The sequence below is a fragment of the Pecten maximus genome, chromosome 16, assembly GCF_902652985.1.
Source record: "Pecten maximus chromosome 16, xPecMax1.1, whole genome shotgun sequence".
Classification (NCBI taxonomy): Eukaryota; Metazoa; Mollusca; class Bivalvia; order Pectinida; family Pectinidae; genus Pecten; species Pecten maximus.
In genome coordinates this window covers 5,964,059-5,985,274 of record NC_047030.1, presented here as the reverse complement: position 1 = coordinate 5,985,274, position 21,216 = coordinate 5,964,059, and the positions used below count along the sequence as shown (strand labels likewise).

The 21,216-nt window shown below is 34.5% G+C and overlaps 1 protein-coding gene across 4 annotated transcripts; it reads right to left on the bottom strand.

The window, feature by feature from the left end:
* Positions 1 to 468: 468 nt before the first annotated feature.
* LOC117344544 lies at positions 469 to 19,823 on the bottom strand. 4 transcript variants are annotated; one of them, XM_033907319.1, is made up of 4 exons: positions 19,351 to 19,823; positions 3,768 to 3,818; positions 2,272 to 2,940; positions 469 to 1,689 (listed from the first exon to the last, which is right to left on the bottom strand). In XM_033907319.1, exons 3-4 carry the CDS (start codon positions 2,930 to 2,932, stop codon positions 1,553 to 1,555), a joined length of 798 nt encoding a protein of 265 aa, XP_033763210.1. In that variant the 5' UTR covers positions 2,933 to 2,940; positions 3,768 to 3,818; positions 19,351 to 19,823; the 3' UTR covers positions 469 to 1,552. The 4 variants fall into 4 exon arrangements, with proteins under 4 accessions (XP_033763210.1, XP_033763208.1, XP_033763211.1 ...); XM_033907317.1 differs by having other exon boundaries at positions 19,682 to 19,811; XM_033907320.1 differs by lacking the exon at positions 19,351 to 19,823 and adding an exon at positions 5,988 to 6,057.
* Positions 19,824 to 21,216: the final 1,393 nt, after the last annotated feature.

Here is a 21,216-nt window from a genome sequence, read left to right as displayed (position 1 = left end):
AACTCTTAAAAAGAGAGTTTATGTATATACGTAGATATATTGAACTTCAAACTTCAAAATAATACAGTCTATATGATTTACGGTTATAGTTTGATTTAATTAATTTAAATAAAAAACCCCAAAAAACACATTGATTTTTAGGAAAATGTATAGTCGGAGACATTCCTTCTATATCTGATTTGCAATAATTTATGATTATTTAATATCAAATGAAGCATTTGGGTAGAGCTGAAAGCCCAAAGTCTTGATGAATATGAATTTGTATATTCTGTAACACAAGAATATGTAGATTTGCCACAAGTTCTGTATTTGCTCAAAAATGTTGTTAAAGGTCTAAGTGACAATTTGAAACTTTGAAGTTTGAGCCAGCATTAAATATATATTGGTTTCCCCTGGCTAGAAGGTGTGGGGTAGGTACATGTAGGTAAAATATTTGATGTTTTCTTGCTAAAAGAAAACAAATACAGGTATATCAATGATTTACCTGCCAAAACTTAAGACATTTCAGTAACATATAAAATGTAGGAAGTAAATCAAAAACAATAAACACAGAAATCAATTAATGTAAACTCTTGATACAAGAAAGTATGTTGTTTAAGAAAAAAAAAAGATATATTTTATGTCAGGAAAATCACAGTAAGATATTTTGAGTTTGGGGTATTGTGGGTGAGCAGGTAGAAAAGGGGGACAATAAAATTGATCAAATCATAAATTAAACACTTAATGAATTTGATGTCAAATGCGTTGCGAAAAAGAGAGTATTTGAAAATAGAAATTAAGAAATGAACACTCCATTTCAAATGGAAGTATAAATATAGAAACAACATTCACCATTAGTCTAATTATCTAAAAACATTTTTAACAGATTTGGTTTGAAATAAAATGCAGGTTTGGCAGCATGTAAATTTCAGGATAAATATTTTGTATCTAGCTAGTGAACAGAAAAATGAAATTGTTGGTGACATAAATGCGCATACAGGGTACAAATCATCACAATGATTATTCTGAATAGTGGATATATATATGATTTTGAAGAAAGGGGAAAAAGGAAACAAATCACCCTAGCAAGATTAGTTATGTAAATTATTTAGCTGGCACCAATAATAGATTCTAAAGGGACAGTTATGACCATATTTGGGTCAGTTTATGCTACCAAAAGAGATCTTCTAGATCTGTAAAATCAATGACTGCTTGCATAATTGTAGAAAATAAGAGATCACTTTCTGATGACCTGTCAGAGTTAAATCTGACTGATGACCTTCACACAAAATATGACCTTCAACAGAGGTGGATAGGTACACTCTGATGACTTCTTTCGTGCAATTTAAAATAATCAAGAATGACTTAATAATCACATGGATTGGAGATGTTTAGGGATATTGATGACCTTGATTGGTGACATTGGCCTTGGTGATGATCCTGGATTGAGTGATGACCTTGAATAATGAACTTTAGTAATAACCTTGAGTGACGACCTTGGGTGACGACCTTGAGTATATGCCGATGAACTATGGGACTGCACAATATGAGTATAATATATATTCTGAGTATTCTAATTCCTCTTCTTCTGTCTTGTAGGTGTGTGGCCAGTTCTCTGCCAAACATCAGATTGTGAAACGCTCCGTACAAGGATCATGAAGATGAAAATTGGAAATAAAAAGGGCAGGAAAAATATTGATTTGGGGTCATCTGAAAAAAAGAGAAAAAAACCCATATTTAATGTACGATGATGATGTTAGCTATACACAAAAATACAATTTAAATGCCAATGCGAAACGTATAATTTGTTAAACCAAATGGCTGATTCATGTAAATAATAATACTGTTTTCACAGAATGTGCATCACTTACACAACATTATGTAGAACATTAACAGGAACATTTTTATTAAATTCATCTAGCATTACCAGAGGCTCATCGGCCTAAATGGTCGTCTGACAAAGACTTACTGCAAAAACGTGCCCTCCATCCCAAGGGGCCAAACCTGTTTCATTTACATAAATTACAATTGCTCTCCCCTACAACGTTTCAGACCAAATTTGGTTATAAACCATTAAAGAATTAAGGAGGAGTTGCGTTTTCATTGATATAAATTATATGATTGCCCTCCCTAAATGTTGTTTCACACCAAATTAAGTTGAAATAAACTTTGGCTTAAGGAGTAGTGACTTGAAAGTAAAAGTTTACACACAGCAAATTGAGCAATAGATGAAACAGCTAGGATGGCTATATATTTTTGTTCAAGAATACACTCTACTTTTTGGATACTTACTTAGATTGACAGCACCTAGTGCAGGGAGATTCTGTAAATAGTTTGGTGGATCAATCTCTTCTCCATCAACAATTTGAGTCTCTGTGGCTACAGTCACAGGGATTATCTCCCCTTTGTCCACCTCTTCATTAAGGGAGGTGTTTTTAGAAGTAATATCCAAGGAGGTATCACAGGTACTTAGTTTCAATTTATCCTTCGCCTTACATAACAGTTCTCGTGTGGGACTTTCTTTCTTTTTTGCCTTAAATAAATGAGCATACTTTCTACGTTCTGCTTCTTGCATAGCATGAATACGAATTTGTGACATCCGTTCTTCCATTTTTTCTAAACGTCTATTTTGTTCATTTTGTAATTTCGTTAATGCTGGATGATCATCCACATTTAGTCTTTCATAGCTGAATGAATCTTTCATGAGATTCAAGTCCTTTGAGACATTGTTATTTCGATTTAACGACATGGTTTTTTGTTTGAAGTCTGGCCCCAACAAAGAATCGCGGGAGTGATAGCCACTACTGAGGGAGAGACGCTCTATGTCCGCTGACATGCGATTGAACTTAATTTGACGTAGAGAATCCACATCTCCTGTAAGCGTTCCCTGTGTACTGTAATTTACATCACTGACTTTTTTGGTTTTTTTCTTTTTGGACTGAACATGTCCCATTCTTGTTTCTGAAAATACAAAAAATAACAAAATAAATCTATCATTAAACACCAGCCACATTAATCTATCAATTGAAATCTAAATTTAGAAAAAGCAATATATATATACACAATTTAGTGAAGTTTGTATATCATTTTTATATTGACTACTTGTACCTTATAATTACGCACCAGACTAAAAATTTATCAAATATTGTATCATTCAGTTTTGGTCCATCAGTGTTGCGAATTGCTCTGATTTTATATAGACTCGGGACTTCTGATTTACACAAATTATTTCAGCATTTATTCAGAATGTTAACGTCACTAATTACATCCTCATCCCTTCATCAAACATTTGCTGCAAATAAAATGATTACCTATTGCGGGAAAGCACTTCGATTCGGCTAAACTGATCCCAACAGGCAGCTTTATCCGACATACGACATTCTTATAACAACATGATATTGGTAATTAAAATTTCAGATTCACCCAAATTAACACACACATTTACAATGTAACGGAGACATAATTTGAGGATGAATCTAATGCACCGGCTATACGTGTACGTGAGATTGTTCATTCATCCATCAGACGTACAGGAAATACCTACTTCACGAAATTAAGCACTTCGTGGCGCCTGTTAAAAGTACACTCAGCTAAGCCTATTGTCCTCCACAGACCAGACTAGAAACCATTTACTAACACTTTATCAATGCAACCACTGTTTTTTATTCAAATGTTTCCTTTTTCTTCTTAATGGGTTTCAGTAATAAGGGAGACAACCTTTGCAAAACTATCAAAAAATATCTCTCCTTTATATTTATTTTTAAATGATCAGTATTAGAAATACTTACTCCTTACGTTTTACTTCTCAGAACACACATACAGCTCATCAATGTATCCATCTGAAAAATATCAAAATAAATCTCATGTTGAATTATGATGTGTGGATACTGAATATGCTATCGAATTGTGATAAGTTATAGATACTGAATATGATATTGAATTGTGATGTGTCGACACTGAATATGATATTGAATTGTGATTTCAAGATACTGGATACGATGTTAAATTGTGATGAGTGGATACTGAAAAAAAAAAGAAAATCTTATCTTATTTAAAGTTACACACAAATCACTCGATGTCATTTGTATTGTCCCCAGGTAAGACATATCCAACACTGGTCTAATGTTAACACTCCTTCTTCAGGGTACATATATGATGTATATGATAATGTTAGGTTATTTTATCTAACGTCCTATCAACAACCAGGGTCTTTTAAGGATGTGCCTGGTTTTGGAGGTGGGGGAAAGCTGGAGTACCCAGAAAAAAACCCACCAACGGTCAGTACCAGGAGGGCGAAGTGATAAATTGTTTGGACACCTTAACCACTCAGCCACTGTGGCCTCTCATGGGTATATCAGAAGTAGCATTGATAAATGTATGCATAGATCTTAAGGACTTTCCATTAAGGCTGATCAAGACACCATTTTTCTTCTTTCATAATCATAATTTTTAATTTTGTTTGATTCAAATTCTTAATTTTGTTTAATTCCAAACCTATTTCCATATATTCCTGAATTCTTAATTTGTCTGATTAAAAAAACCTATAATCCCACATAATCATCATAACACAAATCTTCAATATTAAACATTATACTACAGTTTAATGAGTGTAACCTTTGAAAAAAAGAATCTCGATAAATGTACACGTTAAAGACAGCCATGATGTAAGTTAAATGTATTTATAAGTTAGTAGAAGGCTAACTAAGTTGTAAGAAATTGTGCCTAATCCCTTTTTGTCATTTTAATTTAATTAGGCAATAAAAACATGTTCAAATAAAATCACTGTATTTGGTAGAAGTCCTGTCAACTGTAGGATAATCGATAGAGATCGAGTGTATCGATCTGTATATATATATACAGATCGCTTGTATAACACATATACCCTCACACAATCAATACAACTTAACATCATTCAAATCCATCAGTTTTAAAATGCTGCATGGCATCTTGTTTTACGTGTGTGATAGCAGTAATTTTACAATCTAACTGCTTCTAATTAGATATATTGAGCTGTGTACATGAAAGGCATCATTGGAATTGACCATTAGACTAGTAACATACATTGGTTGAAACAATTTGCTGGCCCGTTACTCTAAAGGGACGGTATTTAATTATTTGGAATCACATAATATAGATACAGACGTTTTGTCTATACAAAATGGCCTAAATCAAGTTCACTTCCCAACTAGAAAAAAACCAGTGGTGAGATTTTTTTGAAATCCCTGCAAATGTACATGGAACCTGGTAATTTTCAAATGTTCAAATCGGGAAAACTTGAATTCCATTGGAATTCGTAAAGTCTGAAGCATATTGACAAATGGCATGAAATGTAGAATTCCATTTGGATTTTGAATTCTGTTCAAGCAAATTAAATTAACATAGATTTGTTGTATATAACACCTTGAATTCTTTACATCTCATTCAGAGGCCTAGTTAGGGATACTTGTCTATGTGTCAGCAATACACAGGTCCATGATATTATTTGGTAAAATATTCTTTTCTTGAACATGAGGTACAATATGCATCAGTGAGAAATTAATGCAGGAAGTGTTATCTGATGGTTGTACAGGTAATTAGACGGTTAGTAAAAGATAATTAAACCACCTTCTAATCTCTGAAATCCAGTTCAATTTTCAGTCTTATAGTTACACTGAGGCATTTTCGCTGAACTAAGTAAGATAATGTCATGAAATTGAAAAACACTTACCATCTAACATCTTTGAACACATATTCCATCACATAGTATATTAATACATGCAGTACAGTACTAATATGCTAGCTTCCTGAATGGGTGCATTTAAACCAGTCACCAGATGATCGTGTACATTGCACAATACGGTAGCTTCATGATTTAATATAAGGGGTAATATTGGTTTCTTTCCAACTCAGGTATTTATCACTTTTCTTAAGAGATGAAAAAAATTCTTCTTCACTTAGATCATACCTAGGAGTGACTTACAACAATAGGTAAGATGAGAGGGGACCTGTATGTACTGTATGGTCCTTACCCTGTAATCCGATCTTCAGGGATCTCATAATATTACCATAACAACCTGTATACCAGCAGGTGTATCTCTGACATACTCTGGTAGCTATGTAATATGTGTTGACCCAGAACCTCCCACAATGCACCTGTTTCTGAGGTGAAAACCACTAATAACCTCCCACAAAGACTGTTTACAATCAGAGATACTGTCTAGTCACTGTTGAAACCACAGTCGGAATGATACATTAAAGGCTCATACACACTATAGACTTGCTCAAGTTCCAATTGTGGTTTGTAGACTGCTGTACCATGATAATCGTATGCATTTGAAAAGGTACATTGAATCATTAAAGGTATACAAAAATGTACTTACCAGCCTCGGATATACGATTTAAAGCAATGAAATCCTTTAATTAAAAAGCTCTTTGGAATAGCATGTTGAAAATTTGAAACAGCTAGTATACAGATTATTATAATTCAACATGACAGAATATAATCAAACAATGAATTACAATTACTGAAAACTTTATTCATTGCATTTACTTCTGTTGGCCTGGATGGAAGTGCATGAAGGGTCTTACTGCTGGAGGAAACCAGAGTACCCAGAGAAAACCCAAGTGGTCCGGCAGATGATCATACCTTTTTTCGTCCGATCAGGGAATCGAACCTTGGCCTTTTAGGTGAAAGACAAGACAAGACCAATGTGCCACCCGACCACCCTGATTAAAGAAATATCTTTTTTTTTCTTCTAAATTATGTTGTTAATATCATATGAACGATCCTGTACAAAGTAATATGCAGTCAAGTTATCAAATGGATGCAAAACTGAGACAGAAAATGCTTTTTGACTTCTCAGAGGAACTTTTCCTCTCATCCTCAGGATCAACCAGTAATTTTCCTAGGGTTACATTTATATTGCATGTTTATAACTTAATTGTCAAGTAGTTACCATTATTTTAACAAAGATCTTTTTATTTTATTCCAGTAGAATCATGAAGATGTTACCATCATAATAGCATGAGTATTTCTCCACTAATTAAATTACGTATACCATAAATGTATGTAGGTATACAAAATATGTATAGGATAGGATGTGAGTCACCCAACACACTGGGATGGGATCCCAACAACTACAAACTTAAGGAGATATCTTATAAAAGCATTAATTGGTGTACCCCCCTCTCCAATCTGTCAGTGACATCACCCCTAACGTCCCTGGCTCCTACCCAAATCTGAAGTTTGCCAATATTGATGCTTAGAGAAGGGGAGATAACTGCAACATGCAATATACACTAGTTACAGTATGGGAAATTACAACATCAAAAAGTTAATTTGAGATTTTTGTACATTTATTGTATAATGATTTAGTTAAAAAAAAAAAAAATAATTCATATTAAAATCAAAATTTTTGAATCATTTAATTGCAACTGATAAATCCCCATCAAAATATTATATACATGCACTATATTTCCCCTTAAATTTCAAACCTAGAAAATAATTATATAATAATACATTTGTTAAAATACAATTTTGTGGTATTACTGAATCAGTCAGAACATGTCTTTAGAATGATTATGTTGGATTTATATTTGGATTTATATTTGGATTTTCAGTAAATATTTATGTTAATTTCCCATACAAAACACGCTCCCTTATAGAATTGTGATAGCTCTGAATCATCCAGTAGATTATGTTGCCTTTCAAATGTATGGACTTATTTGTTGATTCCCTGATTCAGAGCTCTGTTCTTGCATTTCACAAAAATTAAACAATTGTATGGGTGAATTTTATCAAATGTGGATTACACATGCACGTACACAGCAATGTACTTTCAAGTCACATATATCAAAGCGACAAAAAATAACTGTTACCTGGCCATATATAGCTGTCCAGCACTACAGCATGTCCCAGACGTTAACGCTGGTAATAGAACTAAAATTATTACTTTTGGGACTGGACAATCTCTGCGGCCCGAAACCACTCACAGTAATTTGTGCCACACTAGGTTGTATTTGAAATGACAATCAATGTTGATTTAGCCTGCATGCCTGTGAATACCGGACAACTGCATCAGATCCACATCTCATGATCTCACTAGCAAAATATTCAATCAAGCACACATATAGCTATATCACGTACTCCATTACTAGTACAGACATCATGTAATCATCAATGATTCAATTCTCTATCAGACATCAGACTTAATTTTCAATATTACAATTTTTCCAACAACTCAACTGAGTACAAAGGTAACAACATAAAATGAAGAAAATTGAACTCATTTGTGTCACGACATTGATGTGTCTTATACTATTCTAGAATATTCATATTGGGAATAGAAATTGAAAAGCTGTAAAATCGATACCATTATGTTTGTAATCTAACGTGAAATATTCTGTATGACTTCAATTACGATGTAATTTCACCATCCTCCAGCTGATCACGAGATAGATAGCCACATAGCTCACTGCTCATTGCTATAATGTAAATTTACGGCCTGTACTCAAATATAAAATATCTATCAACACCTTCAATACAGCTGAAGTAACACAGACCGGCCACAGAAATGTCTCTTGAGATCTGTGAGCTAATATACCATCCCAATAAATGTATATTTTCCAGCATCAGTGTTGTAAATATAAAATATGATATCCTATAGACACATTGTAGTACTACATTATAAAGTAGTAGAGAACTTCAGCAGCGGAAGTGTTGCAACAATTTATAATCAATATATTGACGTCAACATGACTGGTTAAAACCACAAATTAACTATATATAAGCTACAAATTAGGGACTTCAAATCTTCAGGGACCAATACATACACATATGTCATTATTAATGGACACTAAATATAAACCATATTACAGTTTGTCTGTAGACCTTACAAGGGAGATAACTCAAATATCACAGATATTAATATAAATGTAACAAGACTTGTAACAATGACAAGGAAAATATTTATCAATAAAATTAAAGAAATAACTTCACATCTTTGTGAAATTGTTCACATAAATGTTGACAATAGATGAACATTTCACCTCTATATATCAATTTAATAAGCAAGTTACTGGGTCACTTTTCATCAGTGTTTTGCACTTCATACAACTGTATAGTTGCACGTACAGCTGTTTAAACTAGGATGTTAAAGTTGACTCTAGTCCAGATGTTCCCAGGTTTGTATCTTGATCGGTTCACCCTGACGTACGTAATCAATTGTATAATAAAAGAGCAAAGTTCACTAACTGCTGGGTATAGCACAAATAAAATACATCTGTCACACTTTGACATTTGATAATAACTCTAAACTGAATCAAGCGATCACATATGACTAACAGGATCAGTATCAGGACTTCTCCTAAACAAGTAATTATTTGTATCATATTAAAAAAAACAGCTATATCAATTACAAGCTGTGAAGAGCATCCATGTGAATATGGAAGTAGAGACGGACATAATAGCATACTTATTAAATCAGTCTCATTATATTATTCATTTTTGACTGTATGTGTTGTATTCTACTTCAGTCAATGAATTATCAATATGCTCCATGCTAGAATTACAAAAAATTTAGCATTCAAATTCAATATATCATGAATCTTCGTGTAACATCGGGATTCTCACAATACATGTACACCAGGATGTACATGTACACACCAAGTAGACATACAAATAATGTAAATAGCTAGGGTTTTAAAGACTTACAATAGAGTGTTCCCCATATAAAGGTAGAGGCCCACATGTATTATATGGTACCATAAATGTGTAACAGGTTGATAAACAATAATAATGAGCATTGTTTGATCACATAAATCACCTGTTCTACAATTCTGTCATAAATACATTTTTTGTACCATACCATATTCAACCTAATAAGTGCACCCATCCATATAAGTACAGGAAAAGAGGACTCCAAATTGAACAGGCTACAGTCAAACCTTAATGCATCTAGTGGTGACACTTAAGAGTATGATGTGATTGATACCACCATCATATTTAAAATTAAACTTTAAATTATTTAGCCCCTTTTCCCTGTACTAATGAATCGGATACATCAACATTATAACCCTCACTAACTCTGCTACCAGTAAATATATTGAATTAACACTACACAGAATAGAGACTCACCTTCCCCGCCAGTGTTCATAAGTTTACCATACAGAGAAGGCTGATGCTATTTCCAGTCAGAAAGCACACACTGCACCCAACTACGCAATACCTTTAAATAAATACTCCCCCAATGAATACTCAGCCTCTCGGCCAGCAGCCCAGAATTGGTACAGTAGTGTACATAGTTGTGAATGAAATTCTGGTAAGTGTGTGCCTCCCGCCCACCTTAGCCAACATGCAAACACATATATATACACTCCACAGGGGAAAGTGATGTACATTACAACCTGTTCACTTCGCCTACGTAATCTCATCATATCAAAACTCCATAATCCAAGCTAAGAACATTTTCCACATATCTTAAATGAGCCCCAATTACCTTGTGAAAATTACTTTGCAAAAAGATGGTTTGAATACCGTACTTTAATGTAAAGTAAGTAACTATTGATTAATGTACAAAATTTGGTCAGATGCACAAATTAAATTGTCTCTACATGTGCAGATATTATTAATTAGTTGTAATTACCTGCATAACATTCTTATTAATAAAACTAAACCTGGACCAAACGTCATTTTACATACTCCTTACAAAATCATATCTGTACAGATTTTTATAAAAATTTAATTCAAGCACTTTTCAAGTACTTTTCCTCAATTTTCCAGATGCATTTTAGTCTTAACCTGTAGGGAATCAGGGTATTTTTTTTTAATTTCTAACTTGATTAAAATAACAAAAGAACATCTCCATTCTAATTCTGTTGTGTAAGTTAAGTGCTCAAAAACTGCACTTGTAATAAATAATCAGGTATATAATAATAATAATTTTCTTGATTTTTTCTTAACTTTAATTTGTAACCACATGAAAACAACCAAGCTCTCTCAGTGAAACTCAAGGACAAAATATAACAAGAGATCCCAGAGGGATCTTGGCGCCCACCATTGAATGTTCTTCATAGGTTCCATGTCAGATTGATCTTTTCTCTACTTTTCTCTTCTTCTAAGTCTTACTAATCTGTGTAAATTCAGAAGAAACCTCTAGTACTTTTCAAACAAGGGAAACCTATATATAAAATTTAAGATTTAGGCACCAAGGGGAACCTATATATGGAATTTGAGAAAGATTCCTTCAGTACTTTCTGAGAAATAGCGTTAACAAACTTCAATTGTCAAAATCCAAGATGGCTGCCTGTCGGCCATGTTGTTTTCCGATTGGTCTCAAAATGCAATATGCATAACTAGGCACGAAGGGGAACCTACATATGAAATTTCAGGAATATCCCTTCAGTGCTTTCTGAGAATTAGCGATAACAAACTTCAATTGTCAAAATCCAAGATGACTGCCTGTCGGCCATGTTGTTTTCTGATTGGTCTCAAAATGCAATATGCATAACTAGGCACCAAGGGAAACCTACATATGAAATTTGAGAATGATCCCTTCAGTACTTTTTCAGAAATAGCGATAACATACTTCAATTGTCAAAATCCAAGATGGCTGCCTGTCGGCCATGTTGTTTTCTGATTGGTCTCAAAATACAATATGCATAACTAGGCACCAAGGGGAACCTACATATGAAATTTGAGAAAGATCCCTTCTGTACTTTCTCAGAAATAGCGATAACAAACTTCAATTGTCAAAATCCAAGATGGCTGCCTGTCGGCTAGGTTGTTTTCCGATCGGTCCCAAAATGCAATATGCATAACAAGGCACCAAGGGGAACCTACATATGAAATTTGAGAAAGATCCCTTCAGTACTTTCTCAGAAATAGCGATAACAAACTTCAATGGTCAAAATCCAAGATGGCTGCCTGTCGGCCATGTTGTTTTCCGATCGGTCCCAAAATGCAATATGCATAACTAAGCACCAAGGGAAACCCACATATGAAATTTGAGAAAGATCCCTTCAGTACTTTCTCAGAAATGGCGATAATAAACTTCAATGGTCAAAATCCAAGATGGCTGCCTGTCGGCCATGTTGTTTTCCGATCGGTCCCAAAATGCAATATGCATAACTAGGCACCAAGGGGAATCTACATATGAAATTTGAGAAAGATCCCTTCAGTACTTTCTCAGAAATAGCGATAACAAACTTCAATGGTCAAAATCCAAGATGGCTGCCTGTCGGCCATGTTGTTTTCCGATCGGTCCCAAAATGCAATATGCATAACTAGGCACCAAGGGGAACCTACATATGAAATTTGAGAAATATCCCTTCAGTACTTTCTGAGGATTAGCGATAACAAGAATTGTTTACGGACGGACGGACGGACGGACGGCCGGACGGACGGACGGACGGAGGGAGGGACGGACGGACGGACGGACGACGGACCACGGACGCAGGGCGATTTGAATAGCCCACCATCTGATGATGGTGGGCTAAAAATCCAAGAACTTTTCAAGGACTTTTAAGAAAACTTGAAAATCCCAGGGCTTTTCATTCAGCACTGATATGAAATTCAAGCACTTTTCAAGTTCTGTACGAACAGACTTGAGCACCTAACAGGACTTTCGTTTGGCATTTAGAACAAGAATTTCCTAGTAGGAGGGAATGTAGAAATTCTCCACTCATTGGCACCTTCAGTACCAGCATGCTTTAGCCATAATACACATATCTCACAGGGAATTTACTGATTAACTAGAACAATACACCCATTGGAGAGGATAATGGATTAATCATCATTCAAGGAAAACAATCAACAGGAGGAATTTGAATTATGTATGACATTTGCTATATATCTTTGTAGCTCTATAAAACAAGTTGCATAATAATAAGTTGTATCAAATGTAGCACAAATGGTATACATAACCCATGAAAAGCAGTCAACATCTCTTATGATCTCTATCAAAACTCTTTCTTTATGACACTATATATATATGCATGTACAGTGATGCATTTGTCAAATCAACAGACATATTAGGTATTCCTTATCGAAGTCAAACAGAAAATTATGAAAATATATTATCTTTATCAACACCTTGTGATGTATCAACCTTAGGAGAAAACTTGATATGTAGGCTATATGCCTGTTTCTTTTAATTCTTTTTCTAATTAAAATAAAATTTGTTGAAATTGAAAGCTTAAGGTAGGCTTTACAGTTGGGTTAAATGTACATGTCTGGTTGTACAGTGAATACTCTGTTGGTTTGATTGCTGGGTTTATTGTCCTAAGAACAGCCAGGGTTATTTTGAGGCAGGGTCTCATTGTAGTAGTTGGTGACTACCTCAATGAACAACATCTGGAAGGCCTGTCATCACATGCCATGTGAAACAATTAGGCTTTTAGGGTAAGTGTCTTAATTGGCCAAGGACACAACAACGAAAGCACAGACTAGCCTGTTTCTCAGCTTTCTGAAAAACACAAATCAACATGGGTAGGGAGCGTCGAACCACACACCTCGGACTTTCACCTGAGGTTACTAAACCAGTGCTTCATAATTATAATCAACTGAGCTGCCGTGGCCCATTTACAGTGAATACAGGTATACCCAGGTGAACAGAGTATAAACAGGTAAACAAGCAGTAAACATAGGATATTTCAATTGTCAATTAGAAACACTCTCTTGCATCAATGTGAAGAAAATCTGTTATTTGGGAAGGAAATTTTCAGGAGTAAATTGCAAATTTGGAGAACTTGGCTTGAATATGAAATAATTTCAAATATGAATAACCACTATCGGCACAAAAAAGCCCTACAAATGTCTGCACAGCCATCTTGCTGAATTTGTTTAATATAAGGTAAGAACATTTCCACTTTCAAGGACATCAGATTTGTTATGAAGTTGTCATACATACAATGTCATTATGAAGATGACTTCGCACCATTCATAATAACTGTAGTGTAGAAACTAGAACTAGATATATCATTAGGACAAGAGGAAGAGAACTCGGTACAGGTGACACATCCTGCACTTTTGTGCCTCCTGTTTCCCTCATTATCAACAAGTACTACAGAAGTACATTTGTATTCAATCTTCAACATCTATATTTAAAAGGTTCAAACACATTCTCCAGACTATTCATAATGAAAATGTCACAGATATATTGTACACTAAGTGAAATTAATGGAAAAGTTGAATTCCCTAGTGTATGATTTCAATCTATATCCTCCCCATTGCAAAGGAAAACTACACCTCTACATTTCAACATGTACGGTATTAATATCCTAAAATATTCTTAACTTAGTGGAGGCCTGTGGCATTCATATAAAGATAGGTGGCTAGGTGTCTGTGGTTGATCAGTTATATGGATTGGAATGAAGGGAAGAAAAGTTCATTATTTGATGTTAAATCAGGCGGAACATATAGTTTCTTAAAATCTTTGGGTTTCAACTTCATGTACTGATTATCTTCTTCATCAAATCCAGACAAATCACTGTCATAACATAACATCACCTTGTATCCAGGTGCTAGCTATTTATAGACTACATCCTGAATCCTGAATCTCTACTTTGCTCAGCATCAAATTGCCAACAAACTTCACCTTCAAAGTTCCCCTCATCTTGATAAGCTATTTTGAGACCAAATATCACATTTTAATCTTCTCTCATTCTATATGGAGAGCCGCCAACAAGAGCGAGTGAGCCGTTCCTGTATTGCATCACTATAGTTCAGCAATAGCTCAATATTCATATGTTATACCGGCCCAGGTATCCTAATATATATCTTAAAAACTACATAGGAAGTCATAACTTAGTGTAAGTTTGGCAGACTAAAATCAATCCCTCCCACAGGAACCTATGAATTGGATACAGTTTATATCTTTATACTAACATCAGGGCGTTACCATGTATATTAAGAACCTCAGAATACAGCTTGTAATTTTTATACTAAAATCACTTTCTCCTACACCGGCCTGGAAATTAGACATTTCAGTTTGTAATTTTATGCTTATACAGTTGTAAACCTGCTCTACTTGTTTTTAACGACCCCCTGTCTATAACAACCATTTGTAACTACATATTGACACATATATAATCACCTACACAACGTGACAAACAGCCTGTCGGTTTGGTCCTCAGAATCTATGTAAAAACACCGGTCTCTGCGATTGAATGCAGGAGTTTGACCATGATTTCTTTATGATTTTTGTAATATTAGCTCGTTTTTTTCCCATCGTAGTTGAATGACCATGGCCATTATAGCAGTCATTATAAGAAGGCCTTTGAGGAACATATTGATGCCACTGACCGTTCAATGGAAGTTCAATTATTTCTTTACTAATTATCCAAGGTAGAAATTACATTTAATCAAGATCACATCGCCAAGATGAGCCAGCACACGCTTTCACACCTTGCGAATATTTAAGGAAGAACAGGAAGCAAACTTTTTTGTCGTTTGTTTTTTCCAATAGGTTTGGTACTTGTTGTACAAAACATTGAGATTGTTCACCTTGCTATTGTTCATCTTAGAAACTTATCCTTAAAGTTTAAAGGCTATAACTCTTAACATTGCTGTTTATTTTTTAAATGTTTCCATTCTGTTCGATAAAGATTTAAAACTTATATAAAATTTGAAACTGATATTACATTATAATTTACACCTGTACTGAACATATGATTACACACACATATAAACATACTGTATATTGGATAATTTCGTGAGCATTGCATTTTCACTTTATGCCCATTTTCACTAAAATCTGCGAATTTGAAACACCAGCAAAATATTTATCACAAGTTCCGCTACAGGTGTTTACACATAGCGACATTTTAACATACTCTGACAAGCTTTATACCCATATCATTCCAAAACGGATTTACACAAGAAAATCATATAAAAGAATGCATTGCAAAGCAACCAAGAATAGATATGACTGAAAATGATATTTATACAACAAAATAAAGAAAATGTGAAATAATGACCCTGCGAATATGAAGCACTATAAATACAGTATCAAGTAACTTTGTGGCGGTTCCAAATCAGCTGATTGGCACAAAAATTTTGACCTGTCTATAAAGACCACATGCTTATTAGACCATTTAGTGTGTCTCCCTTAAGTGGTCTTGACTGTAGTTTGTATATACATTTGTATATTATACCTACAGTTGTATGATGCATCTTATGTAGGTACACATCAAGCAAAATTGTCATCAGACTTCAGACTAAAAGACATCACGTACCATGAATGGAATATGACTCATGAGCTATCTTTTTTTCAGCTTTAATGGCCACAGTGTTGTCCGAAATAAAAATCATCAACTGAGTCCTTTTAGTGTTTTTAATATTATATAATTTTGCAAAGGCATATAAAATTGCAGCATCTTCATCGTAAAAACATCTTACAACACTGAATGTTTCATTATTAACTGTGTCTCGTAACATCAACTGTTTTACACATTCCAGTGATAATTATGTCACGACAGACAAATGATCAAACAGAATGCTGAAAAAAAAACGAGTGACAGCAAAACTGAAGGAGTTTTCTTGGTTATATAATTAGTAATATGCTTTAAATATAAAGTGAGTATCTCACACAAGTTGTGTTTGATCTTCTAACTGGACCCTTGGCCTCTATAGATATAAAGCTATTGAATTACAACACTTAGCATTTGACCTCTATTAACACAAAGTCCATAAAATTGGTTATTCTGCTTTTCCCTTGATATAAAAGCATTAAATGCATGCATATGGCAGTAAATAATGTTGAATGACTTATTGTCCATAGTTCATACAGTATTAGTTCCATTGGTATGTGACCGAATTGGACATTGTGCTACTGTTACATATTCTGAGGCTAAACACCAGGCTACCACGCATGTTCCATTGAATTGGTCGGTGACAGAATGGGACATCATTCTAGCCTACCATGTTCCAGTGGTCGGTGACTGATTGGGACATCATGCTAGCTAGCCTACCATGTTCCATTGGTCCTTGACAGAATGGGACATCATGCTAGCCTATACCATTTGTTCCGTTGGTCGGTGACAGAAATGCTAGCCTGCCAATGTTCCATTGGTCGGTGACAGAAATTCTGAATGGGACATCATGCTAGCCTAGCCGTGTTCCGTTGGTCTGTGACAGAATGGGACATCATGCTAGCCTACCATGTTCCATTGGTCCTTGACAGAATGGGACATCATGCTAGCCTACCATGTTCCATTGGTCGGCGACTGATTGGGACATCATGCTAGCCTTTATCCATGTTCCATTGGTCGTGACAGAATGGGACATCATGAATGCTAGCCTATATCCATGTTCCATTGGTCGGTGACTGAATGGGACATCATGCTAGCCTACCATGTTCCATTGGCTCGGTGACTGAATGGGATGTCATTGTTGCTGTATTCAAATGCATATAATAGGACATCATGCAATCATGTCAGAGAGAAAAGACCAAATGAGCAGACTTGTCATATTAAACATGAACTTCAGCTCTATAGAAAATGACCAATTTTCAAGAATCTTTGTGGCCAAACTTAATGATAATGCATAAGGACAAGTGCAAACTCTGTGGGATAAATAACTCCAAAAATTATCTTGAACCTTTCAAACAATGAAATATGACTGCACATTAGTTAGGCCATATCATTTTTCCCTGTTTATTATATATATTTTTGACGCGAGACTTTCCTGACAATGGTACTAATATTCTGATCAGAGACTATAATGCACTGTAAGTAATAAAACAATGACAATGGAGACTATAATGAGCTAGGTCACCAAATTGGAAAAGTACAAAGAGAATAGAAAATTGTCAAACATTGCAGTGATATACTTACAATTGTTCCTGATAAAAGTTTTTCTATGGCGGAATGTTAAGCTATAATTTGATTAACCCTTTTTATTGTAAATATCTGGTACAGATAATGTAAAATAATTTTGAAATAGTACTATCTGTTTAGACGATGTGCTGCTACTAAGATCCTATTTTTTAGACCTATATAACTTGTAACAATTCAAGTATCATAAAATTACATTATAAATTTATGTATTGTCTCTGTCAAGCTGACTGCGAGTTCAATTTGATCTTTAAATTTTCTCCGTGTTTGAAGATTCCAATTGCTGATATTAATCTTTAACCATGCAGGTTCCTTTTAAAATTTTACTCTACAGCTCCTGATTAAAATGTGCATTGAAAATTCCCTTACATAAGGCCTTTGGGTAAAGCAGGAATTCTAGAAATCTAGATTATTTTTTTGGGTTTTTCTCAATAAAGAAATCTTCACTAAAAGGATTTGTCAGCTAAATGCATGCCTTCAACATTTTACAGCGCAGTGTAACATCAAAGCACACATTTTCAAACTGCACATTGGATTTAAAAGCAATAATCTATTTTCAGACCTGGAAATTAAACTTAATCAACCTTTTAAACCAGGCTAAATGAGAAATCCTTTACAGACATCAAGCTGATTATCAAAGAGATTTCTAGTTACTGTAAAATGCATATATAATAGACAGAAAAAAGACTGTAGAGTGAGTGTATAGCACTAAATTCAGAATTTTAGACACGATATAAATACAATGTACTCAAGGTATCTTACTTGAATTTCACAGACATTTCAAGGGACAAGTATTTCAACAGGATGGCTTCACGCCCAATCATTTCACATATTTACAGACAAAAACAAACTTATTTTTGTCTAATATTCCATTTATATTTACATTTTACCGGGTACAATGTGACCTTGATATCTGACCTTCAGACCTAAATGTAGTTATAATTAAAATAAACAGAAAAAATTTACACATTCAGGATTTCTGTTACGACTTATTTGTAGCTACTAATTTGTTGATAATCATATTCCTGGAGTGCATTATACTTATATATATATAATTAGGATAACATGTCAAGAGTGCATGTCACATTCAACAATTTTGTGTGTTGTAATATAAATACACATTTTTTTTCTTCTGACAACTGTACAATATACACTTCGTTATTTGTTGAGTTGACTAAATTGTCTCTTATTAATCTTCATAGATTTAAAATTATTATTAAATGCATAAATTAAGAGATTAAATCCATTATTTTTCATTATAAAATGCATAGATTAATAGATTAAATCCATTATTTTTCGAACTTAAAATTTGCTGTTTACACTTTTTATTCTTGATTTATAAATATTGGCCTTGTCAGTGTCAGCTGGCTATTATATAATACTGTGCATGTTATAGTTAAGTGTCCTGTTACCATGGATATTTAATTGGTTACTAATTGACAGCTTCTTACAATACAAGTGAGATGGTCAATTCATTAACCAACGAGATTTTACTATGTATCTAAATTAGGCCATGTTTACACGTTGGAAGCCAGTGACCGACAGGCATACTTTTCTTACCTATAGCGATATCGTACTAGGGGAATTTCCGTTGATCTCATCCATACTTGATAGCAGACGATGACAATCGAATATTTTGGAAAGCGTATAGTCCAAAAATGTTCAAACTCTATAGTTGCACGACATATCGACACTTCTCTTTGTTATTGAAACATAAACACTTGAACTACAACGTGTATGTACGGAGAATGAATGAGTCATGAAATGTGCGCTTACAGCTATTGAAGAAGGCCAGAATAGTCAGTCAGGCGAATTGGTGAATCATCGCTGTATGAATCCCATCAGGCCTTGTTTACTAGCATTCTGTGTACTAGCTACATATATTTCTCACCTTATCCATCAACATGTAGACACCGTGCGTTTCTTTGACATCTTTCATGAAGTACTTTGCCACATTGCATCTTTTTGAAACTTCACAAGATACGCTGAAGCACTTCTCGCATCCAATGACGCCATTTTGGAAAATGTGTTTTGCAGTGTGTGACGTCACTTCGCGCGTAATTGGGGAATCTGATAGGCTATTCAGCATCCGTAGCATTTTTCACAGAAAATTCTTCTTAAAAAGATATTTGGACGAGTGGGGAATTTAGGGTTTCCGTCATTCATAACATTAAAACATACAGTCATCGAACAGATTAAAATTAATGAAGGACATAAACGTTTCTCAGAATGTGTATAAAATTTCATATAATTTATATATAAGATTTCCATAGAGACTGTATGGACATTAAATGCCGAATCGGAATGAATGATGACTAAGTGTATATAAGATCTATTTTCGTTTCGACAGTTTTCGTTCTGGCAAGCTATATCTGTTGAGTAACACCTGGGATGTATATGATATCGAAGTCCACGGTAACACATGCACACATGTTGAGGGATTTGGCACAATTTCCCACATGGTCCATAACGTATACATGTAGCATATAAATATCGATACCTAACATTATCATTTGTATCTTGTATACTAGATGGCATTTTACTAGGTTTATAGCACAGGGACTTGATACGTTCCCATCACCAGAATAAACAATTAGCCCAGGGTCCGACCCCTAGATCGCATAATAAGTGATCTACTTATAGGGGTCAGACCCTGGGCGTAATTTGCCATTCTTGTTGAGAGGAACCTTTCAAATCCCTATGAATGATAAGCGATTTAGGGGTCTGACACTATAATTGAGGTTATTTTTTTGTCTCTGGGTCACAAGATCGTGTCAAGTTCCTGTGATCTAGACTAGAGGTCGACGAGTAGGAAGTGTATTAAAAAAAAACCCGCACTGTTGTTAAAACAATGTAATAGCCCTACTCAATGAAACCACAATGAGACAATGTTGATAATAATACTTTTAATATTTCTCAACTGTCCCACTGTGTCAGTATGGTAGGTTTTGTTTTAAAAAAAGAACTATTTTCTGGGTTTAATTGGAACAGCAGATGGCGCTTTTTAAATTTGTGAGAAACTATGATTAACGCGAAACGTTTAATGTAAAGACTACCTTCCCCATCCCTGATTTCCGCGGATAGTCACTGGACGACAAAGTATTCCACGAATGGTGAGTGTTGAGATGGATTTTTTTGGGGTTGGGGTTGGGAGGGGGTGGGGGGATAGCATCATGACATGGTTGTCCGTACGGTCTGACGTAAACAAACACGCGTTATTCCTAATCTTGTATGGTGATTTAATTTATGATAAGAATAGTAGAATAGTAAGGAATAATTGTATGATACATGTGATATGCTAACTCTTATTATTTAATTACCAGTGTTAAAAAGGAAACGTCTTTTTTGAAAGGATAAAATACACATTTATATTCGTTCTATATTTCTGGCTTTATGCTTTTGTAAGTAACTCTGCATTGCGCCACA